The sequence below is a fragment of the Lygodium microphyllum genome, chromosome 6, assembly GCF_053477565.2.
Source record: "Lygodium microphyllum isolate KBCC chromosome 6, Lygodium_microphyllum_v1.1.10, whole genome shotgun sequence".
In the NCBI taxonomy this organism is placed as follows: domain Eukaryota; kingdom Viridiplantae; phylum Streptophyta; class Polypodiopsida; order Schizaeales; family Lygodiaceae; genus Lygodium; species Lygodium microphyllum.
Window position 1 is genome coordinate 111,134,619 of NC_141140.1, and position 26,301 is coordinate 111,160,919.

Below are 26,301 nucleotides of genomic sequence, written 5' to 3' on the forward strand. Positions count from 1 at the left end.
ACGACAATCCCTTGTCATTTCTTACCCTAGTCAGTTGGATCCTAAAAAGTTGCCAACCATGCTATCCAAGAAGGCGAGTCAAACAAAGCCTCAAGTAGCTCATGACTCTTTGAAGGAAGCTAAGCCACACCATACCACTTCCAATCTAGTCACGAATCCACATCACCGATCACCCTTGGCTGCCCAAGACCCACTCCGTAAGTTCATATTGCTTCTAATCCAAGAGCGAAAGCAAAATAGTTAGAGCCATGATTATGACCACCTCGACACAATTGACCAAAGAACCAGTCTCAGCTCATCCACAAAACTAGATACACAAACTAAGTCAAAAAGCGCAATCAATCTTTCCAATTTGAGAGTTCATGACATGTGTGATACTTAACCGTTGCCACAACAAGGTCTAAAAGTTAAGTTGATCAAATAGTGACTTGTGAAGATTTTAGAAGGTAAGACTCACAAGTAGGATAAACATATCATGGCATACCTCAAGGAACTTTAGCTTCTATCTTTGAGCAAGTTAATATTAGAGTGCTACATGAGAAGCCAAAAGTTTTCACAATAGTGCCGGTTATATAGGAAGAGAAAGAATACATCTATAATAATCACCCACTAATCGTTGACTAATTGTTGAGGAATTTTTATAGCTCATTTTAAAGAACACAAACTGAGGATATATGGCTAATCCCTTCTTCCTATTACTCAAAATCCTATGAAGCCTAGAAAAGCAAAAAGAAGTAGAGAAAAAAGCAAAGGCATGATTCCCATTTGAGAAGGAATGATTTTCCATTTGCACTTCTCTCATCACCTCACTAAGGAATCAATCGATGATTAAAGCCAAAGAAAGGTGCTTCATCAAAACTTTTGAATGTGATCCAATCTTTGTGGCACCCATTGCCCTTAAAGCATTGGCTATAGTGGAGTATTTCCCCTTTATGAGTGACAAACTCCTCAAAAACCCCTACTTGATTGCTAGCCAATTAGGCCAAGATGACGTGATCTTAGACATAATTGTTTATATTTCACTCTTGGTTGTGCTCCACATATATCCGATGATGTGTATGCTTCCCTCCAGTATAACTCAAGGTTTTCAATCGACTAACTCCATGGTAGAGTGAGATTTCAATTTAGTCAGCCATTGTTCTATATATAAATAAAAGCACATTCTTTTGATTATATACGAATAATCTTCTAGTTGAAAACACCCACATACAATACATTTGCCATTATTATCATATATAGAAAGTCATCACTACAATTTATATTTTGTGATTTGTACCTAAGCAAAGTTTTTAGATAATATTTAAACGTGCAATCAAAATGCTTCAAGCTAGATCTGTTCCTTATGTTGTAAAATTGTAACACAAGGCAGGATTGTCAAGGAGACCAACAAGGCTTCTCCATTCCTATTCACTAACAAAGAATAGGCTAGATATGGGCTTGATCCATACATAATAGCATACAAAGAGCTTAAGTTCCAATAGTTCAAGAACCTAGATTAACTAGTGAAGATCAATCCAACCATCAACAATGAGCTTGTAGAGAGGAGTGTGGATTACATCACTGTACATGGTTGCTAGATGGTGACCTTGATCACAAAATGTGCATAGAGTTTTTGAAGTCTTACAAACATTGACTAGGGGACTATCAATGTAGAGATAGTGCAAGGCATGATGGAGCATCCTATCACACTTACATGTCGAATAGTTGAAGAGATAAGGAAATTAAGCCACGAGGCAATGAAATAATATTGAGGCTAGGATAACCTCTTGCACTAAACTAGGATGGATTGCAATTGATTGCCATGAGGAAGAATAATCAAACATCAACATTCAATTGTTTCATGTGATGTCCTATAGCATGCACTAGAATAGTGGCATGACAAGAATTTCAAAAGGCTTGATGGAGACATCTTGGTAGGCACTATCATGGAGCAAAACATCAATATTTATACTAAGCAGAAGCTATGTATGAAGTAGTTGCAAGACTACAAGAGTATGTAGTGGATACAAATAGTGCTTCACAAAGAAGGAGAGAGGTAGATGCCAAAGTGATCATGATCAACTTTGGTGATGCATTAACACAAATAGTTAGAGAAGCTCGTAATTATCCTCACACCATGTCTTTGCTACTTTAGAGTACTAACCTTGTGAGAGATTCAAGAACCACTTGTTTAGGAGGGCTTAGGACTAAAGGAAAAATAAGCTATTAAGAAGCCATGTGAAGGAGGCCTAGAAGAATAAAGATTTTGAGATTTAAATGAAAAAGAGGAACTTAAGAAGGAAAAACAAGTAAGACAAAGACAATGGGAAATAAGCAAGATAAGATAGATGGACAAGAGGAAGAGGAATTGAGGATAGCAACATTAAAGAAATCTGGGAAAGAACAAGGGTCTGCCTAGGCCCAAATACAAAAAAAAAAGACTACAAACAAACATTTTAATTATCCATTGAAGAACAAATGAAACAAGAAAGAGCCTCCCATGATGCAACATGATATTGAAGAGAGGTTACAAATGATCCAAGTCAAACACTGGATAAGAAGAGGAAAGACAAGGAGAAAGCATCTAAGGGGACAACGTCCAATAGACACAACATGTCTTGGGAGATCTTGGACTTCCTATAGGCCCAAGCAACAATAATGAAGCAACAAGCTATAAAGGTGGAGTGCCTAGAATAGAAGTCAATAGATGATACTATATTAGCCACTACAACCAAAAAGCAAGTTGAGATAGAGATAAACACAAGGTGTTCCATTGTGGAATGGACATAAAATACTTTTGTTACTGTTCTTGAGCAACTCCATCAAGAGCTACTAGAAGACAATGACAAACTAGTCAAAAAGAGGCAAGAAGTACAAAAGATGCTAGATGAGGAGAAAGCTTTATCACTCCCTCACAAATTGTAATATCTCATGGAGTCACTTTTGCTGCATTTTAAATGTCCATTCATATATGCATATAAGACATACAAAATAGGTGGATTCACAAGCAAGTCTATTTGTCTACATTAAAGAGCCAAAGGCATGTAAAAGATATTATTGGACTTGAGAGAGAGAGAGAGAGAGAGAGAGAGAGAGAGAGAGAGAGAGAGAGAGAGAGAGAGAGAGAGAGAGAGAGAGAGAGAGAGAGAGAGAGAGAGAGAGAGAGAGAGTGAGTGAGTGTGTGTGTGTGTGTGTGTGTGTGTGAGGGATTACAAGGGAGAAGCTTCTCTCACCTCCATTCTCACCTTCTTTTTCTTCTTCTTCTCCCACATGGAATGCGCATCCCCTCCATTGCTCATTTGAGTGATAGAAGAGTATGAGGGAGAGAGTAAGACATTGAGTGAAAGAAGCCTTTCTCCTCCTTTTATATTCTTCTTTTTCTTTGCAACTTGGAGAAAAACAAATTGGTGGAAGATCAATGGTTGGAGCACAAGAGGAATCACATATGGATCATGAGGCCATCAAGCTCTCTTTCAAGTGGTGGACTACAACAAGAAAGGTGAGTTTTGTTGACTCTACTACAAACCCTTGGATCTCTATTTCTTTCTTGCTTCCATGGGGTTGAGAGGTGAGGGCATAGATGGTTCAGACCTAGAGTACAAGCCAAATATGTTGAGTGATTGCCTACAACCATGACAGAAGGGAAACTCTTGAATAAATAAGAGCCTATCCAAAAGTTCCATCCATTGTATGTTAGTCCAAGTGTTGGTGGCATTAATATAAGAGCTTTGTGTATTATACTAGGATGATTTGACTTAGTTTTGACAATATACACTTGGTGTGCTCTCGATCTTTGGACTATCGCAAACTTGTGTATGGAACGGGGATGTCTAAGTGTCATGCTTATGGGGGTGGTCGGTTTAAGTGTCTAGGTTTACTTGTGCATGCTAATGCTATCTTTAATTTACTGGTAATTTTTTGTAAGCTTACCATTAAAAAAATCTAGTCAAGTGACAATACATGATTTACTAGTTGCATCCATGTTCATTGATATGCTTATGCATACTACTTTGTTGATATTCCATGCCTACTTTATTGTTGTATCCATATTAACTATGCACCATGCTTAGTTAAATGGAGTGCCCACATTCAATCTAATGAAAAAAATGGTGTTGGCTTGATCTAATAAACTTAGAATATTTTGATGTGTTTATGTTATAATGATGGACCATGGTAGACATATGGGTTTATTGAGTATGGTTTATGGACCAAGATATTGAAGAACAAGTTTTAATAAAAAGGCAAGCATCGTTCCCAAGTTTACTAATGGAACTTGGCAAGTCTACTTTTTTTTTCTATATTACAAAAGGCTTAAAGACTAGATGTTAGTCCAGGTTTACTATGTGTTTGTGCTAAGCAATGGGACATAAAGGGAGCTTATGCAAGGAGTATCTTTTATTGAGCTAGAATTGGCTTGGCCTAGTTCACTAAGTGTCATGGATTGGCCTTCATTTGAAGAAAAATAAAAAATTAGAATTCTCTTTGAGAGGGTATATAAAATCAATAAGAAACCAAGGTATAACCCCAAAAAGTTGTGGCATTAAACCTTTTCAAGCTTGCACAAGCTAATTAAATACTATGAGCACACTTGTATAGTGAGGATTTTTCACATTGTCTTCAAAGGGCTATCTAACATTCATGCCACCTCTATGTGTGCTTGCTTGGTTTTAAAGGTAAAGCTAGGAGGGTCCTTGATACCAAGGCTTGAAAGGTGGCTCACTTGGAGTAAGGCAATAATCAAGATTTCTTTCTTTGTATCTTACACTACCATCAAACAAGTCATCTAATATTTATTGTCTCTTTCTCTTGTCTCAGGAAATTTGTGCTCCTTATAGCTTTTTAGAGTCCTAACATTGTCTTATTCTTTGTTGGAAACATAGAGAATACATGAAGGCGCAATACAAGTCGTGACAATACCACATGCAACTAGGACAATAAAACTAATCCTAACAAACTAGTATAGAGCCCCCATGTGCACAATTAACAAAGAGTGGACTACGAAACTAGCGTAGCAAACACTCACATAAGACAAATAGTATCCCATATATAATGAAATGGAGTAGACGTTATAAAGTAAGAGAATGCATGCAGACCACATGTAGTCCATATGTAAACCTAGGTAGTAAACTAGCACATGGCATCTTAAGTACTTACAATAAACTATGATAATGTGCACATGTGCATGAAATTCACAACCATGAATAAGGCTTATGGAAATATTTGCTTTTCACAACCCTTTGTAATTGTGTCTTCATTCCTCTTCATTCTTATAGGCATATAATTGTTCATCGATCTCTTCACAATTTATTTCAACAAGTTGCTATGTTGATCCCAAGGTCCTATCCTCATTTATAAGGTAATTTTGTAAAACTTAGCCTTGTCATATCACCTTATCTCATGCTATTATAGTGATGGAAAGTTCATGGCTTGCATAGATGAAGCACTCCAAAGATTGCTTGAGTTGAGTAACAACACCACCCCAAATCAAAGAGAAACATTTTTAATACCACTCTTTCGAGTCTTTTGCATAATGAACCCACCAATAGGAGGCAACCTTCAGACCTAGATGGGTGATCAAGAACCCCAATCTATAGGAACAGGAGAGGGACCCAACATGAAAAGCCAGACACATAGATGGATCAACTCCATTGGAGGCGCAATGTTGCCCGACCTAACCAACCACAACAACAACTTGGTGGAGCAAGAGAGGGGGAACGTTGTAGGAGCCAGTGCAACTCATGGAAGCGACAAGCTCGACTTGGGAGATTCCCTGTTGAAATCCAGCAAATGGTGAGTAATATATGATCTCTAAATCCAGATAGACCACCATGGTAGACCATCAGAGGACATCATCATAGATCTTGAGGAGGAGAGGATATTAGCACGTAGGTACTCTATATCAAGGATGTTACATGTATACACGCCTCAATTTTGAAGAGTTTCTCAACTTCTCATTTGCAAGGCCTCTGAGTAACTTCCCTTTTCTTTTTTTAAGAATTTAAAAGGGCATATAACTAAATTCGAACATTAGTACCATTCATTTGAAGGGTAATATAACTTTAACCTTTCTTTGGACCCCTTTTGAAGGCTATTGCATCCTTCAAATTTTAGGCCTAGATGATGATGTAGATAGACATACCTTATTACAATTTTCAGGTTTTCACACTCTTGGATAGTATGAAGAATTGAAAAGCATATTACTTAGCATTAACCAACATTAGTTCACACAAGTATTACTACAACAAAAATTGGCATTATCCTTTTGTAAGAGATCATTAAACATATAAGCCCATGGTGTATCCATAATCCATGGCATAACAAAAGTGAAGGCCTCAGGTTTAACCAATCATCTACCAAGTGCATGGGCTGTAGTGCTAAGCAAGGCCAAGAGCATGATAACTCTCCAGAGGTGGGTTCAAGGGAAAATGTTTTTTGGTCAAAGAAAATTGAGCCTCCCCTGGCAACAACTCTTGGCAGAAAAGGAATGAACCTAGACAAGGTTGACTTTTACTAGTTCAAGCATTAGATTGAGGGGCTAATGGCTCTAATAGGCTATATGAGCTAGTAGATTGTCAACAAAAAACAACATTGTTGGAACAACTTAGTGCCTAGCCATCTCCAACTTTTGTAATTGAATCAGCTTCTCAAATGCACGAGGAAGCTAGGAATTTTCTTGCATCTTGATTGATGGCTTCTCAATGGAGAACCCTTCTCAAAAAAATTAGTTTACAGTCGAGGGTGAGAAGAATTGTTTCAAGTTGTCCAACCAATTGCATGCATTAATTTTCACATTCCACCAATCAACTTTCTCAAATTGTGACGGAAATCGTCAATCTATTGGGGAGGGGTATGTCAAGTTACAGGGGCCATCAATCTATCAGCCCTTGTACCCTAAGTAACATGGTGTTGGGTGGAACAAAAGTGTGTGGGTCTCAGAATTTCCGTACCTTAGGAAGCAATATAGACCTCTCCAACATTTCAATACGTTGGGAGGTGAAGCTTCAAACGGGGAAAAGTCTCATATTTTGAACTGGATAGGTCCCTCGGCTTCGTTTCAAGGACAGGATTTTTCTGTAGGAGAATCATGTCAGGAGCTCTTTTCTATGGAACCAAGCTAAGGCCAACGTGACCTTTCGTATACAACTGATCTTCACCTAATTCAATTCCCTCTTTTCGCGTCTAAGTATTTCTGCAACGACGGATAGTCTTATTCCTAATCGGCGATGTCGATGGCTGCTTCTTCCGACAATAACACCACGGGTACAAAGCCACCCCTAGTCGTGATTTTGGGTGCAACTGGAGTTGGCAAGTCTCGTCTTGCGATCGATCTTGCCTGTCATTTTTCAGCTGAGGTTGTCAATGCCGATTCCATGCAGGTGAGAGAGAGAGAGAGAGAGAGAGAGAGAGAATGAATTTGGTTTATTGGCATGTTGCGGCCTCTTCAGTCTCTTTATCCTGCATACAGTTCGCTCGTGACTCGTATTTTATGTTCATAGTAATTCATACTCTCTCTCTATATATATATATATATATATATATATATATATATATATATATGGGTTTCCGTAGTGTCATGTAGTTTTTGAATTGCTAATTAGTAGGAGCAATTTATATTGGGCCAATGAAAGCTCTTTCAAGAGACCTTCTGTTAATTCCATAGTCATTATTGGTTGGCTAGGTTCAATAAGACATGGTATTCTATTGATCAAGTCTCTCTTGCTGATGGCAGAGATAACTCTAGCTCCAAGGAGATTTAGGTGGATTCATTACTCAAAATCCACTTGACATCGTGTTTTGAACTTGAATGGATATCCTATCAAGATTCATCGTACCATATTGTCTCGATTTGGGAGAACAAAAAGCATTAGGATACTTTTAGTTTTCATGCATTAACCTATACTTTCCTAATGCTGAATATGGTGAGCCTCCGTTGTGTTGAGGGGGGGGTATGTGTCAAGCCACAAATCACAGTTTCAAGAAAAGAATCAAGATACATGGAAGATAGAAAGATTTCAATAGACTCTATGTATTACTCTTGAATGAATTTGTACAATTGTAGCTATATCCTCAGGTTACAAACACTGTATCTAAGTCAATTTCTGAGACCAAAATCTTCCAAGTTGGTAGCTTGGCTACCCTATGCAACTTGAAAGAATTCTGTTACAACAATACCATAAGAAACAATGGACTGATCACAGAGTCCATGTTCCATATTTTCCATCACAGAATGATTACTATGCTGCTTTGATGTCAATCTGGACTTTCTTTTGACTGGGCCTTACAAATGTTGGCTACAATCATGGATATCAAGTGATAACTCATGTGCAGGGTTTGTGTAATGTAGCCATGCAGGGTTGCAGACAAATTGATAGCCATGTAGCAACCCATCACTCTTGTCCACTGCTGCAATCAGCTATTAGGATGCAAGTATGCATTTTGAGATTCTGGTGTAGGATCTGCTTATGTTATGGGCTGTAGTATCTGTTAGTAGACGTGCATGTCATCTTCTGCCCTGTGAACCTCAGCACCAGGACATTAGGAGCTCTGACATTGTGATTGTTTATCATATTATGTGTTTTAGACATTTTAGATGGAGCGTACATTTCATGGGTGTTGGGTCCTTATATTAGGGCTTAGGCTGGGCACCACTTAGGGGAGCTAGGGTGGTACAATTTGGTCTTGGGTGGCTTCATTCATGGACCAACCGCCAACTATAGGGAGCATGTATGCTGGCTGACTTGTTTGTCTTGGGTGGCTCTTTGTGCTCTATATAATCACACTCCGCCACTCATTAATATCAAATCACGTCACCTGGAGAGAGGGACATTGGGGAGTTGTAGATTCCATTGCCTGTTCATCATTCACTCTTTGAGTTCTTATGCACTTCTCTCACTCTTCATCGTCAGTGTTTATGCTTTGTGTTTTCTCACTTCCAAGGTTGTCTCCGTACGTAGTACGGACTGATCCGTACGGTGCGGTACGGTACGTATTCGCACGATTTAGTACGAAAAAATGGGCACTTTTTGGCCACTCTACTTTAAGTCTACAACTTTCTTTTTTTCTTTCTCATTTCTTGTTTTTTTCCTTCTTTCTTTCTTATTTCTCCCCCAAGTCTCTCTCTCTCTCTCATTCCGCATTAGGTCAACTGTTTAGAAGCTATAGGGATGTCACTAAATTGATTGCTTATTACGCATTTTCTATTTAAAAAAATTATGTCAATAAATTAATGACTCACTTTTCTTTAAGTGTTGATGATGATCTAGCATGTTCATGAGACCATTTAGAGACTAGTATTCCCAGTGCATCACTTAATGGGGTGATTAGAGCACTGTGACGGGGATATTTGGTACATGCAGTATAAGTTATGAAGGGAGAAAGAAGTGTTTGCCAAGTGTAAGAGTGTACACAAGAACCAAGGAGTTACACATAAATGAAGATGGATTAAGTTCTAAGAAGAGGAAGTGCATTAGCATTGTGTAGATGTATTTATGTGTGCATCTTGGGACGCTTGGGAACCTTTACTTGTGTGTAATGAGCATTGCATTCATTTGGGGTCATCCTCTCCCTTACAAGTCAAGGCTTAAGGTCTTTTCTTTCATTAAGAAAGACAAGAGAGGTAATTCTCTTACTAAGAAAGACAAGAGACATGATCCTTTGGAAGCAAGGAGAGAAGTGATTTTCTCTAAGGTCTAAAATGCCACAAGCTTTTGTGTGGAAGTCAATCTTAAGGTTGAGGCCCAAGGCAATTTAATGAACTCTTCTTAAGGTGGTTGCATGGACCACAAGTTAAGAGTACAGTTTGAGAAGTTGTTCTTTAAAAAAAAAAGACATGGTGAATCCATTTTTAAAATATCTCGCGATGGAGAGACGATCTCTAAAAACGGGTTGCATGAGTTATCGGAAACATCGAGATCTACAACTTTCGTGTGTTGGAGGTTTTTTCATCCGAACAACGCACAGAGAGATATCTCAAAATTAGTGCTTCAGAGTAGGTCCTGGAACAACCGCATCTTGCATGAAAATCAACTCAAGTCTCTCTCTAAGAAGAGAAGCTCTTGAAAGCCTATAAAAGAGGAGGCTCTCCTTGGGTGTGAGAGAGAGAAAGGAAGCACACTTTACATGTATCCAAGAGGAGAAGAGAAGGTGCAAGTGCTGCGGAAGCTATGCTGAAATCAAGTTCCAAGAGGAGAAGAGAAGGTGCAAGTGCTATGGAAGCTCTGCTGAAATCAAGCGCCAAGAGGAGAGCCCTACACATATTGTGTAGGAGAGGAGGAGACTCAAGAAGGATCAAAAGGTGCCAACTTCCAAGTTGTGCAAGTGTTAGCCGGTTGTATACCTTGCAAGGAATCTCGATCTTGTTTCCAAGATCTACAAGTAAGAACTGGCTTATGTGTAACGGAGGAGCTTGCTCCTTGCCAATAATATAACTCCACAAGGGGGGGACTGGCTCATCTTCCAGTCCCTAGTGTGTTGCCAATTTCTCTACCTCTCTCTCTCTCTCTCTTTACATCTTTCTTTTCTCTCATCTATTTGCCCTCTGTGCCAGCATAATATTCGTCATATATATTTTAAGTATATAAGAAAGTCGAGCGTGTATCTCGGATCTTATAATAGTGGTATCAGAGCAGGTCTCTTTGCTTTTCTCAAAGTAAAGGCGATCCTTGCAAGAAGAATGTAAAGATGACAATTGATGAAGTGCCTACAAGTGAGCAATTACAGGCTTAATTGACAGAGTATCGTAGCTTGTTGGAAATTCTCGAAGTATGCCAATTGATTGATTGCTGAAGGGGAAGGGAAGAAGCTACTTATGAAGGACCGAATTCTCCAAAAGATGGTGCTACTGAAAGAAACACCATTACACCAATTGTGGTGAAGGTGCAAAGCATCTAATTGTTGAGAAGCTTCCTAGAAGGAAGAAGGACTCTCGGGTCAAGAAGAGTAAAAAGACCTCACCGCGAGTGAGGTGGATAAGGATGGAGTCATCTCCCTCAGCAACCAGCTACTCCCCTGATTACTCAAGTTTCTCCTCCTCCTCATCAACTTCTAGTTCCTACTCTCTTGGTTCTAAGTCTTGTATAATCCACAAACGGATAAAGAGGGACCATAAGAGGAGCTAGCTTAAGAAGACTAAGACTTTCAAGTCTAGGGATAAGAACATAAAGTTTGACTCTTACTCCGGTAAGAGAGATCCTGCTAAGGCGTTAGCCTTTGTTAGGCAATTTGAAGTTGCTTTTTTTGATGGTAATTTCTCAAAAAAGTCCAAGCTAAGGCATGTAGCATGCACTTGCAAGACATTGCTAGCAATTGGTGGTTGACTCTCATTTTGGAGGAAACCTACTACTTGGGAAAAGTTTAAGAAGGAGTTTTATGCTCAGTTCTTGCCTCCTGATTTTAAGAATGATGTCAAGGAGTGGGATTGACTAGGCTAGAAAGAGCATGAGAATGTCACTAGTTATGTGGACAAGTTTTGGTCTACTCTTCTCAAGGTTACTCCTTTCATGGAGATCGGTGATGAAGAGAAGAAAAGGAAGTTTGAAGCTGGCCTACTCCCTCATTTACACAGAACCATGAAGGTGTATCCACATGAAACCTTATCTCGCATGATGGAGTTTGCCATCATAGCTGGAAGTTTGCATACACTTGGTATATCTCGAGAGTTGGAGATGAGTTCTTATAGAGCTAGACAAGAGCAGCTCTATGATCAACCAAGAGACAGGACTAATCGAAGAATACCTATCTTTACCCATGACCAATATTCAAAGCCAGAGGGTAACAAGAAGAAGTGTAAGTATCTCTCACCCTCTGAGATACAAAAGTACAAAGAGGAAGGAAGGTGCTTTCTTTGTGGTGAGTTAGGGCATATGAAGCCTGATTGTCCTCACAAAAGGAAGGAAGCAAATGTGGTTAAAGATCCTTATTCGCCATCCTCAAATTCTATTCCGGATGTGCAAGCTAACACTCATTCAAATGAGAAGAAAAGACAACTCTTAAAGGGTTGGGGGACCCTCAACAATCAACGAGTTTTGATACCCTTTGATCCAGGTTCCACAGATAATTTTGTGTCAACAGATAGTGTTGAAAGGCTACAAATTCCACCGGATCGATTGGGAACACCAATTGGATCAGGTTCGGCATTTGAAGGACTTACAACCAATTCTACTCCTATCCAAGGGAAGTTGAATCTTAGAATTGGGGATTACTGTGACTAAGAATCTTTCCTACTTGCACCCATTGGTAACTGTGATGTTATCTTAGGCATGCCTTGGCATTGAAAGATTAGACCTCTTCTCGATTTTGTTAAGAAGACCCTTGCATTTCAATTTAAGGGTCGGAACATAGTATGCATTACTGATGTTGGAGATTGGCCTATGCCAATGGTTTGTCATGTTAGCATTTCTAAAGAAATGAAGAAAGCTATTTCTGCGTACATGATTTTTGTGAGAGAGTCAAAAGAAGCTAATGATTAAAGGGCACTTGATGCCTCTAATGAACACACAATACCAACTAATGCTTCTAAGTTTCAGACTTTAAAAGAACCCCTCTCTTTAATTGATCAAGCCAGATATGATTTTGTTAAACAATATGAAGATTGTTTTAGTGATTCACTCCCAGGAGAGTTACCTCCTAAGCGCCCGGAAGATCACACAATTGATCTTATCCTAGGCAGTTCACCACCTAACCAACCGTCTTACCGAGTCTTACCGAGTAAATGCAAGTCAGTAAAAGGAGATCCTAAAAGAAGTAAACGAAGCGTTGAAAAAAGGGTTAGTTTAACCTAGCTTTTCTCCATACTGCTCTCCAGTCTTACTTGTTCAAAAGAAAGATGGTTCTTTCCATATGTGCATAGACTACAGATCTTTGAACAAGATCACAATCAAGAATCGTTTTTCTATTCCAAGGATAGATGATATCTTGGATAAGTTGCAAGGGGCTAGTATCTTTAGTCGCATTGATCTCAAAAGCGGCTATCACCAGATATGGATAGCATCTGAAGATGTTCATAAGACAACTTTTCGTACAACATTTGGACTATACGAGTTTCTAGTCATGCCATTTGGTATGCACCCGCCACATTGAGTCGAATGATTGAGAGAATTTTCAGACCTCACTCAAAGTTCACAGGTGTCTTCTTTGATGACATTCTAATATTTTCACGGTCTGAAGAAGAGCATAGAAAACATCTATCTATTGTTTTTCAAGAGCTTCGCAAGCATAGACTATAATTCAATGCTAAGAAGAGTGAATTTTTCCTTTTGGATATTCATTACTTGGTCACAATTTGGTGAGAATGGATCCTAAGAAGATTCGAGCCATTGTTGAATGGCTTACACCTACTTCTCTACATGAAGTTAGAAGTTTCTTGGGCCTATGTTCATACTACAGGAGGTTCATACGAGGTTTTGCATATGTTGCATCTCCTCTACACGACCTTACTAAGAAGCGAATGCCTTTTCGCTGGCAAGGCAACTACAAGCCTTTGAAAGAATTAAGTTTCTTGTGACTCAAGAACTAGTCCTCATAGTTCCGGATTTTTAAACACCTTTTGAAGTTCACTGCAATGCTTCTGGGGATTGCATTGGAGCTGTGCTTAACCAAGAGCATCATGCAGTAGCATTTGAGAAAACAGATCACCAAAGTCTAAGATACTTCCTCACTCAGAAGAAGCTCTCAGAGAAACAGATGCGCTGGGCAAATTTCTTATCTATGTTTCATTTTCAAATCCTTCATACATTTTGAACTAAGAATGCGGTAGCAGATGCTCTATCACGGCGACCTCGAGTAAATGCAATCACAATTTTTTACCATAACGAGTTCATGGATTTATCCAAAATGTATGCAATTGATTCCGACTTCTCAACCATATGGGATCATCTTAACTTAGGTTAGTCGATTACATCTTACTCGATTCAAGATGGTTATTTATATCATCATCAAGCAATTTGTGTAGCATTACCATTGCGACACAAGGTAATGGATGAAGCACATGCATCTACATATGCTGGACATAGGGGTATTCTACCCACTACTCAAGCATTGGAAAGATATTTCTTTTGGCCCACTCTTAGAGTTGATATTGAAAGATATGTCCGCGAGTGCAAGATATGCCAAAAAGTAAAGTATGACAGGCATAAACCACCTGGTGTGCTAAAGCCATTACCTATTCCCAATGAGCCTTGGGAAAGTATAGCCATGAACTTTATCATGGAGCTTCCTTGCACCCAAGCAGGCAACGATGCAATTTGGACAATTATTGATAGATTCAGTAAGAAAGCTCATTTTATACCTGTGCGAAAGACAATCAAGGCCGATTATATGGCTAAGCTATTCATTGCTCATATTTTCAAACATCATGGCATGCCTAAGTCCATTATAAGTGATCAAGATCCCCGCATGACCAGCCTCTTTTGACAAGCTCTCTTCAAGAACCTCGGGACAAAGTTAAAGTTTTCATCCTCTTATCATCCTCAAACGGATGGGCAGAGCGAAAGTGCTAATTCTACTGTTTTGGACCTTTTGAAATCCTATGTCTCTGATAATCAAAGAGAATGGGAAAAGTATTTGCCTTTAGTAGAGTTTGCATACAATAATACGGTGCACTCTAGTACTGGTAAGGCACCCTTTGAGATCATCTATGATAAGTCTCATTTACCACTCGTTTTTCTTACGAAGGATAAGATCTTTGCAGCAGATGAGTTTGTTAGAGACATTGATATAGCTTTCACTCAAGTAAAAGCTGCTATCTAAAGGACACAAGAGAAGCATAAATGCGAAGCTGATAAGCATCGTCGTAAGTTAGATCTCAAGTTGCGACAATATGTTTTTCTTAAGTTTGAGAAGGCTCGCTTGAAGAAGTAGAAAGGTCAAAAGGGTAAAGTGGTTAAGCTTTCTAATCGCTATTATGGCCCTTCAAGATCACAGATAAGATAAATGATGTGACTTTTTGTTTGGATCTACCAAGTCATTGGAACATTCATAATGCTTTCCATATTAAGTTTGCTACGTCCCTATATTGGAGAATCTCCAATGGAACCAATCAATGAAGATTTACCTGACATAGAAGAAATAGAAGAGCTCCTTGTGCCTGAAAGAATTTTACACCATCAAGACAATACTCTAAGGTCAGATAAGGTATTACGGAAGTATTTGGTTAAGTTTAAGAATCATTCCCCATTGGACGCTCAGTTTATGTGATTGAGAGAGAACTACAAGACTTTTCAGATCTTCTTAATGACTATATATCCCCTCTATAGTTGAGGTCAATTGTTTAGAAGCTAGAGGAATGTCACTAAATTGATTGCTTATTACACATTTTCTATTTAAAAAAATTATGTTAATAAATTAATGACTCACTTTTATTTAAGTGTTGATGATGATCTAGCATGGCCACGAGACCATTCAGAGACCAGTATTCCTAGTGCATCACTTAATGGGGTGATCAGAGCACTGTGACGGGATATCTAGTACATACAGTACAAGTTATGAAGGGAGAAAGAAGTGTCTGCCAAGTGTAAGAGTGTACATAAGAACCAAGGAGTTACACATAAATGAAGATGGATTAAGTTCTAAGAAGAGGAAGTGCATTAGCATTGTGTATATGTATTTATGTGTGCATTTGGGGATGCCTGGGAACGTTTACTTGTGTGTAATGAGCATTGCATTCATTTGGGGTCATCCTCTTCCTTACAAGTCAAGGTTTAAGGTATTTTCTTTCATTACAAAAGATAAGAGAGGTAATTCTCTCACTAAGAAAGACAAGAGACGTGATCCTTTGGAAGTGAGGAGAGAAGTGATTTTCTCTTTCTAAGGTCTAAAATGCCACAAGCTTTTGTGTGGAAGCCAATCTTAAGGTTGAGGCCCAAGGTAATTTAATGAACTCTCCTTAAGGTGGTTGCATGGACCATAAGTTAAGAGTACAGTTTGAGAAGCTGTTCTTTAGAAAAAAAAGACATGGTGAATCCATTTTAAAAATATATTGCGATAGAAAGACGATCTCTAAAAACGGGCTGCGTGAGTTATCAGAAACAACGAGATCTACAACTTTCGTGTTGGAGGTTTTTTCATCCGAACAATGCACAGAGAGATATCTTGAAATTAGTACTCCAGAGTAGGTCCTGGAACAACCACATCTTGCATGAAGATCATCTCAAGTCTCTCTTTAAGAAGAGAAGCTCTTGAAAGCCTATAAAAGAGGAGGCTCTCCTTGGGTGTGAGGGAGGGAAAGGAAGCATCACTTTGCATGCATCCAAGAGGAGAAGAGAAGGTGCAAGTGCTGCGGAAGCTATGCTGAAATCAAGTTCCAAGAGGAGAAGAGAAGGTGCAAGTGCTGCGGAAGCTTTGCTGAAATCAAGCGCCAAGAGGAGAGCCCTACACATATTGTGTAGGGGAGAAGGAGACTCAAGAAGGATCAAAAGGTTCTAACTTCCAAGTTGTGCAAGTGTTAGCCGGTTGTATACTGTGCAAGAAATCGTGATATTGTTTCCAAGATCTACAAGTAAGAACTGTCTTATGTGTAACGGAGGAGCTTGCTCCTTGTCAATAATATAATTCCACAAGGGGGGAGGGGACTGGCCCATCTTCCAGTCCCTAGTGTTGCTAATTTCTCTACCTCTCTCTCTCTCTCTACATCTTTCTTTTCTCTCATCTATTCTCCCTTTGTGCTAGCATAATATTCGCCATATATATTTTAAGTATATAAGAAAGTCGAGTGTGTATCTCGGATCTTATATCAATACCTATCGCAGTGTATCTGGTACTGTGCGCTTAGGTGATGATTGGTCTCTTGTTGTTGTTGGTATTGGTGATGCCACTCTATAGTTTCCCTCTGGTAGCACTTTAATTTTGCATAATGTATATTATGTACACGCACTGACTAAAAGCCTTATGTCTGCTGGGCAGCTTGATGATGCAGGCTATCATATATGCTTTGGTGATTCTGTATGGAAGATAACTCGTGGCAGGCTTGTTCGTGCAAGAGACGCTAAAAGGGTATGGGCATTGGATGAGATGACGTCTTTCCTCATCCTCTTGTATCTATGTATATGTTGTACTGTTTTTTTTCTTATTTTTTCTTCTCACTCCTCACTAAGATAGATTCTCCTTTAAGTGGGAGGTTGTTGGGGGTAAAGGCGCCCCCGTCTAGCCACCCGTGTATTACTACACTGATAGTACCCGCACTTGTACACTTCAAGCGGTGGGTGCCCATCACTGTCTATTCATTCTTTATTTTTTTAGTGACATTTGAATAAAGGGAAGGCCGGTCACACATTGTGATTGTTGGAGTTCCCACATTGTGTGTGTCTCTCTCTCTTACTCTTGCTCCTTCCACCATAGCTCTTGCTCCCACTCGTGCTTTCACTTCAAGGCTTACCTTTCTTCTTTTACTGTGGTATAAAGAAGTGGATCCCTGCTGCGCCTTAGACTTTCCCTTGGCTGGAGGATTAGAGTCGGAGTTTGAGGGAGAGGATAACTCGTCGGAGGAGTCCACATCCTGCTTCTTTTGCTTCTTCTTCTTCTTCTTTTGTGAGGTTGCTAGGTTTCCTTGTAGTCCTTCCGCAAGTGTCCCTTCTTACCATAGTGATAACACTAGGCCTTCGACGTTTTTTTTTGGTCACCCCTCTCTGAAGCTGTAAAGGTCTCACTGGAATCTCCATAATGAGATGAGAGCCTCCCCTGTAAACGCAAAGATGTCTCATGCTCAAGCAACATAGAGGATATGCGTAAAGCTCACAGGTGTAGAGGATGTTTGCGTGTGCAAAGGATTGGCCACTCCATCAAACTCCGAGGGGAGCTTGTAGAGTACCGTTTCCACTAGATGCGCCTTTGGAAGGGCAGATTGCATGTGTCGAAGCTGGTCCTAGACTTGTGTAAATGGAGCAAAAATGGCAGAATGGTGTCCTTGGACTCAAACTTCATTTGCTAAAGTTGTCCATAAAGGGTCATAGCATGCATGGGGAAAGGTGCCTTGTACAAGTAGTGCATATAACGGATGTGCATCGTCCGAATCCGATGTAAGTATAGCTTTCTCATGGTTATCCTCTTCAAAATTATTGGGAAGAGGAAAAGGATGCTAAGGCGGAGGAATAGCGCCACATACAATGCACCAAATCTACTTTTGCACAAATCAGGCTTTCATCACAGCACTCCAAGTAAGATAGTTAGGTCCATCATCTATAGAAGTGCATGGAGGAGCCATTTGGAGAGGATAAGAAAAGAAGATAGAGAATAGAAGGTATATAGAGAGAGAATACAGCCAAACTGACAGCAAAGACCTTACAAAATAAGAGTGCACATGCAATGTAACAAAAAATTTGTTCAGAAACGAAGGCCAATTGCTGCAAAGTGAAGAAAAACTAGTCAAAACTGCCAGAAACAGCATAAACAGCCTATACAAACATTTGCCAAGCCACGGTTAGGGGCTGAAAATGAAAAACGTAGGTTGGTTGAGCATTTAATGCAACAAACCGTTTATTGTAGTTTGTATCCACGCGCAGGTTGAAAATGCAAGTTGCTGGTCTGAAAAATGCAAGCTTGATCGTTAGTAGGGGGGAAAAAAGACCTGTAATCAATCAATAGAAAAATTGCAGCAGGAACTTAGATCTTGCAATTTGATACCATGTCGGAAGTGATGCATCAATGGAAGCATAGACGAGTGCTGAAATAAATTGTTGAACACAAGATAGAAGAGAAAGAAAACAAAAGAACACTACAAAAAAAAAAGAACTCAAAGATGCACTTGGGAAATGGAATCCATATGCCAAACATGAGAAAGATGCATACAATAGCGAGTCACTAGCTGCATGGGTACTAGCATCGGCTCCTCTATCCAACAAAAAGACCACTTGAAGAATGATGATGATTGAATAAGAGGAGGAGCCACTAAATAAATAGGCCCAAAATACACCAAATATGGTAATTGGTCGGCTAGCAATAAATGCCTAAATAATCACTAAGATGACCACCATAAAATGTCTAGAATACCTAGAAATGTCAAGCATAGCCCAAACTCACGCTAGATTGCTAACATTAACAATGTTAGTTGCACATGCCATCTGGGTAGGGTACTAAATTTTGAATCAAGCATAGTCATATGTTGCATAGGTTATTGCTAAAAATTCATTAGCCCGACATAAATAACCCCAACACATATTTAATCAATGATGAAAATCTATAATTTTAAAGAGAAACGCAATCCTAGATAGTTATTGCGTCCCATATGCAAAACCCTAATTTGGGTGCTCCAAACTTTTTATAAATAGGCATGCAGTCCATACTCTCTCTTAATCTTGTTTTTGTAGGTTTTAGGAGGCGTATCTCTGTTGCCCACACCCCGTTTGCGAAGGACATTGCAGTCAGAGCTTCCCCTAGCCATCTACTACCATTTGGCGCTTGATTCCAATCTTCACCACCTGTTTGTAGTCTACACCAAGTTCTTAGGAGCTGTCACCTATAGTTTACTGCTACGTTTGATGGTGACGTCAACATTTGGTATTGCTGCCATCAGCTTGGAATTGTCGCCTTGATATTCTCTCCTTTGATTGCTACGTTTCAGTTTTTGGTTGTTGCGTTGACATTCTCTCACCTCTATTTGTTGCGTTTGTATACCTAATAGCTATCGTTCAAATTTTCTCTCCTTAGGTATTTGTGTTTTTAGTCTCTCTCTCCAGCACTGTTATTTGCATCAAATCTAGTCTTTCTTGGATGCATTTGCCAATGTTTGCCACACGGAGGCTGTCCTTGTGCGATTTGGGATACATTTGGAATACGACACACTCTATAGCTCATAACCTTTGCCTTGATACTAGAGATACAAGAGTTTGAGATTCAATATTCACTACATAGTGTGTTTGGTGCATGAGCATTGTATATTCATTATTCATTCACTTTATTATTCATTGCATTTACTATCTTTGAGTTATCCTAATCCTAAACCTAACCCTAATTGTATTCTGAGTTTATTAGTTTGTGCTTTATCGTATAATTGGTTTGGTGCTTTTTGTGTTTAGATCATTTCTTCACATGGTATCAGAGCTAGGTACTCTTTGAGAAACCTTGGTCTTTGATCCGAAAGTTCATTTGTGAAAGCATGAACAACAAAAGGGTTAGATGACTTCAAACGCATTCATAACAACGCTCAAGTCTTCATAGCCAAATATAGATAGAAATTATCAGAAGTGGGGCTCTTAGCTTGGTATTGCTTGATCTGACATGGACGGAGAACCATCAAACCACCATGGTGTCCAGAGATCATATCAAAATTTTGCCACTGAGTATGATCTCATCCTTATGCATAGGGCTCAGTAGAAGGTTGAAGGTACGCCTTACAGAACTAGTGATCTTGTAGGAACTTTGGAATCTCCACTACAGACCGACCATCCGCAAGTGGAACCTGGCTTAGATTACACATCACTTCCACAGTACTTCTTTTCTCCAATGCCAAGTATGAACCCTACTATTTCAGATTCTATGCCAATTGATTTTGTATTTTCTATTGGATTGGGAGATGCTTATCAAGAAGGGACTCTTCAAGACAAGCTTTGGTTTGTGAGTAATGAGGAAGACGTGCATTTCTTTATGAACTCAAAACTAGGTAAGAAGCTAAAAAAATAAGTTATAAGTATTCTTGCCATTCCTTTTTCTTCAAATGATTTTATTTCACATGGTCAATACGGAGTAGGTGCATCTTTATCTAATACATTTAATGGACAAAAGGAACCAATCATATTTCCCACAACAAAATCCATCACAAATTCTTTTGGGCTCCCAGCTATCCCTCCCTCATCTTCCACTGCACCTTTCTTTCCGCTTTCATTAAGTGCATCATGTTATCCACCACATACCACACTGAGGGGTTTTGCACATTTAGGCACAATCTTTAGGATCTCTATATACCTGTTTCTGGGTGATCTACCTGTGACAGAGGCTCGACCTCCCACACACACTTTCGGGCTATCCCTTTGGGAGTGCATTCCAGACATACTTGAGTATGAATTGTTTGGTATTGCAGTTTGCATCTATGGCATTACCTAGTGGACCATCCGGTCATTATGTTGTGCCCCAGCCGACATTTGGACAAGGCTATTGTATCTCAGTGCCTCCACCTACGCCTACAATATCATATGGACCTATGTCCATTTTGGTACCTCCACAGCAATCAGTACTCATTGGACATCAACATCCAATTTTTGCCTATCCACCTTTACGCCTTTTACTTCTTTTTCACCACCACTATCACCATCTTATCCTCCATCTTATCCCATCTATCCATCTTCCCAAACATCTCATGGTTCTAGTTCCTCATCCGCCAAGAATGCTTTTAATGACAAAACTCGTTTCAATGTGTCAAACTACACTTCTTGGTATGGAATCTAGTACAGGGGTTATAACCCCATCCTAAAAAACCGCCCTTGTTCCATATGAGGTCGTCAGCTCATCGAAGGCTCGTAACACCTTCGCTACTATTGTTGAGCTTATGTAGAGCTTGTTGCTCGAGTTTCACTCTTAGCTTTAACATTTTGACTTAGCATCCCAATGTTGGGTATACTTGACTGACCGCTATGTGGCTTGGGATAGGACCCGCGGGATAGGACCCGTCGCATCAATTTGGATCATGAGCTCCAAAATTCAAAATCATAGACAAGGATGACTTGAAAGTCAAGTTGGTTTAGTATCTGCGTCTCCTTGCTTCTCAACCACTGGGACTCCCAAGTCCTTTGATGATAAGGTTACCTTGTTCCTTAACAAGCTACCATGAAAATATTTCCATTTTGTGTAGCAGGTGATTTCATAGCCTTAGATGCTCACATTTTATGAGTTTGAGTGTCAACCGATGCATTACGCAGGGCAAGGGCAAATAAAACTCAAATTAAAATCAAAATCAAAACATGGTTAGTGAATCCCAAGGAAACACTCAATCTTCTCTTAAATCTGGATGGCAAAATCTACCTAAAAAGAATAGATATTGTCAACATTGTCCAAAGGCTGACCACTATGACGACGAGTGTCGAGCTAAGGCAAGAGGCATACAACCAAAATTCAAAAATTAGACCTCTGCAACCTAGTCGAGTAACCCCTAATAGGGGAAGTAGGGTTAGTGGCAACCCTCAATAGGGGCAGTGGCAAGGCTAGACCCACACTAGTCATTACAGTCGGTAAACTACTCAATTCTAGAGGGTTTGTCTGACTAGTTTGTAGAGGCCCACATAATCTCTTTAGAGACATTGGATGCGAGTCTCGTTGCATTTGTGAGTTGCCTCCCGATGAGATGGTTGTAGAGGTCAACTCGTTATAGCCGAGCAGGTGAGTACTTGTTTGGCTTGTGGACAAGAGAGCTACCCATCACATGACTCTTGGAGTGGACATTTTCATTTTTTCAGCCGCTATAGCCGGGAGTATTTGCATAGGAAACAACTCCTCGGCCAAGATTCAGGCCCAGGGTTGCGTCAATTTTCTCATTGACTTGGGTTAAAATCTCGCTTCGCTGGATGATATCTATCATAGCTTGGGTTGAACTTGTTGTGTGTTCAGTAGTTTTGCCAGTTGGGATGAGTAGTTTTCTTCAGTATGACTATCGTCAAGGTCCTAGACTCTTAGACTGATTTAGTGATTGCGCGAGACAAGGCACAACCTAATGGCCTTTACCGCATGAAACACTTTCTTATCGAGCCGACTACTGATTATTTGGAGTTCCATCGCTTCTAGGCCTTAGCCACCACATGTGAACCCATGGACACTGAGTGTCTTTGGCATTTTCGCTTAGGACATCTGGGCTACGACTCTCTTTATGAGCTGTCGCGTCAGGGGATGGTTGAGAGCCTCCCACACCTACATGTTAGAGATCAGATCGCTGTGCAGCAGTCGGACTGCACAGTCGGACTGCCACGTGGCAGTCCGACCTGTACAGTCAGTCGGCTGCATCGGCTGCATTTAATGCAGCCGACAGGGTATTTTCTGGCGCCCCAGTTCAGGCAGTTTTTCGACTATTTATAGTCGACGTTTCCAGCAGTCTGGCTACTCTTCTCTGTCGCAGATTACAGACCGGTGCCGTGCAGATTTCTGTCTCTGTTCACAGATTTCAGATAGCAGACAGTGCAGACTGCAGCAGACTTCGAGGTGGACAGCAGGTCGCATCGTCGAGGTGGAGACACGCAGTCCAGCGCACTGCGCCCGTGTATATCTTTGTATTCAGCATTCTTTATACAGCAGATCTTCATTGTCCACTGTCTCTTTCTCTCCCTTCTCTCTCTGCGTTCTCTCTCTCTCAGTCCTACGCTTCCGCACCGCTGCACTCTGACATGGTATCAGAGCAGTGTTTGAGGGCTGACTGAGCACAGAATCAACCTGAAGGGGAGTTTCCATCGCGACACAAATTTGCGTTTTTTGCGTTTAAGGGCAGACAGGAGGGCTGCGCCTTGGAACAAGGCTGAAACGAGTGTGGGCGCACAGGAAAGGAGTACAGGTGGTGGATTTGCTGCTGTTTACTGCTGTTTGACGCGGAGGAAGTTTGAGTTTTCAACCTAAAAGTACAGGTTTTGCTTTTTCATCGCCTCCGGCGGGTGAAGAAGCTTCCGGACGCGGAAGAGCCTTAGCAGGCCGAGTTTACCCAGTCAGAGGGGGCTGCTTTTGCGTTTGAGAAGGCATTGCAGGTGAAGATGTCTACAGAGATGGACTTGGAGTTCCAGGCGATTATGGACCGGAAGGTGCCTGTCTTACCGGCTCTTTCTACAGATCAGAAGCTCGACGGCGACAACTACCGCATTTGGCGCGTTATGATGTTGGCCATCCTTGAGTCCTATGATTTGGCGGAGTTGGTACAGGAGGATATTGACCGGCCTTCGGTAAGAGATGAGTCCAAACTCTCTTCCGATGCTCGTGCGGAGTTGGCCAGGGCCCAGTCTCATTGGGACAAACTGAATGCCAGGATTCGATCCTTTCTCTTTCTATCATGCACTACAGCCGTGATCGCTCACATCGAGCACTTGACGGTGGCTCGTGAGATATGGCTGGAGCTTGATCAAATGTACAATCGGATGACCCTGATGAAGAGGGTTTCTTTGGAGGTACAGATGCGGACCTTGTCCGTCAATAAGTCTTCTTCGCTAAGGGAACACATTAACAAGCTAAGGCAGCTACAGATGCAGGTTCAGAATGCGGGGAAGCCGATTTCCTCCGAAGACATGGCGATCACACTATTGTCCCAGTTGCCGCCACGATTCGGTACATTTTACTCTGCTCTTATTGCTTCGGGGCGAGAGTCTACTCTTCGTTGGGAAGAGTTGGTTCCTATGGTCTTGGACCAAGAGGAACAGTTGAAGGGACAGAATGCTTCCAAGTCGGAGGCGTTGACAGGTCAAGCCTCTCAGAAGAAGGGGAAGGACCAAAAGTAGAAGAAGGGGGATAACAAGTCCAAGAAGGACAAGGACAAAGACTCCACATGTCATATTTGTGGAAAGACTGGCCATTGGAAGAAGGATTGCCCTGACAAAGACACGAAGGACACCAAGAAGAAGGATGCCAAGGATTCTGGAGCCGTGGCTGCACCCTCATCAGCTGCATTTCTACATCTAGTTGTCATTGAGGACGCTTCACCGAATGCTTCTGATGCTGCGATGGCGGCTCCCCAAGCTCGAGAGTGGATTGTTGATAGTGGTGCCTCACGGCACATGACTCCTTCATCAGATGGTGTTGCCCAGCTGCGACCTTCGCGTGGGCAGGTTCTCATTGGAGACAGCTCTTCAGTTTCTGTTGCAGGTCGGGGTAAGATGCAGCTTATTCCGGATGGACGAGGTGGCACCCATACCTCAGAGGTTTTGCATGTACCAGGATTAGGGTACCATCTCCTTTCAGTCCATAAGATTTGCTCCCTTGGTCTTTTGATGGAGTTTGATAGTTCTACAGTGCGAGTCCTTGATCGTGAATCGAGGAAGGTTCTATCCTCTGGATATGAGGAGAACGGCATTTACAAACTGAAGTCTTCCACTGCCCTCTCTACTCTTCTTCTTACCTCACAGTCTCAGTCAGAGTTATGGCATGCTAGGTTTGGTCACCTGAACTATGACTATCTTCGGAAGGCGTCACGGGGACAGCTTGTTCGAGGGTTGCCGGATATAGTGGTGAGCCAGCAGCCATGTGTCTCCTGCATACGGGGGAAGCAGCATAGAGATGCTATTCCCCACACAGCTTCGCGGCGGTCTATTTCACCGATGGAGCTAGTATCTACGGATCTATGTGGCCCTATGAGGAATGAGTCCCTGCGGGGGAGCTCGTACTTCATGCTGATCGTGGATGACTACAACAGGATGACATGGGCCTACTTTTTGGCACTAAAGTCAGAAGCTTTCTCGCACTTCAAGGATTGGCTTCTCTTTGAGGAGAACCGATCAGGCCGGAAGTTGAAGACCTTGCGATCCGACAAGGGCGGTGAATTTGTGTCTAATGAATTTGCTCGGTTTTGTGCAGATAGAGGAATTCACCAGGAGTTTGCCAATACCAATACTCCTCAAGAAAATGGTATTCTTGAACGGAAGAACTGCAGTGTGATCGAGATGGCGCGCACCATGATGGAGCACCGACAGACCCCTCAGGTTCTGTGGGCCGAGGCTGTGGCTACTGCAGTCCACATCCTTAATCGATCCCCTACTTCGGCCGTGGAAGGGATGACTCCATTTGAGGCTTATTTTGGGACGAAGCCAGATGTTTCTTACTTTCGCGTCTTTGGGTGTGATACCTATGTTCACATTCCCAAGGCTCACCGTGATAAATTTGAAGCGGCTTCCCGAAAATAGGTATTTGTTGGCTACAGCTCCCAGTCCCAAGGCTACCGACTGTATGATCCCGTCAAGCGGGATGTATATACTAGCCGTGATGTGCGGTTTGTGGAGGTTCCGGCTTCTTCAACGGGTGATGAGCATCCCGTTCTTGGAGATCCAGGGGAGAGTTGGGCTCCTTCTACAGTTCCACTGGAGCCCGTGCCTTTTGATTATGATTCTGTTTCTGACACAGAGTCTACTGGTCCACCGGACCGTTCTGAGGAGTTACCACCGGTGGACATTCCAGAGTCTTCTACTGATGGAGAACGATGAGGGGAGGTTCGGCCTCCTCCTCGCTGGGCCCGTGACACACTCCGTGATTCAGGGATCGAGGGGGTTCCTGAGGAGTGGGGACCGCAGGATGGTCCGCGGCGGTCACGGAGGCACCAAGCGCATTCTTCGGAGCTTGTTTGCTCCAATTATTGTTTGATGTCCCGTGTTATGCAGGATCGAGAGCCCACCTCCGTGAAGGAGGCTTTACAGTCCGCCCCATGGAAGAAAGCTATGGAAGCTGAGT

The 26,301-nt window shown here is 41.3% G+C and overlaps 1 protein-coding gene across 2 annotated transcripts in view; it reads left to right on the top strand.

Moving 5' to 3' along the window:
- The first annotated feature begins 6,937 nt into the window (after positions 1-6,937).
- Positions 6,938-26,301, top strand: part of LOC148034969 (tRNA dimethylallyltransferase 2-like) — a 111,428-nt gene continuing 92,064 nt past the window's right edge. Inside the window, exon 1 of one of the 2 annotated variants that reach the window (XR_015691136.1) lies at positions 6,938-7,355. Coding sequence is in view for 1 of the 2 variants with exons in the window: in XM_087679883.1 (XP_087536009.1) it covers positions 7,203-7,355 (153 nt within the window). In the remaining variant the exon portion in view is untranslated. The remainder of the gene's footprint in view (positions 7,356-26,301) is intronic. The other variant, XM_087679883.1, reaches the window with a different exon arrangement.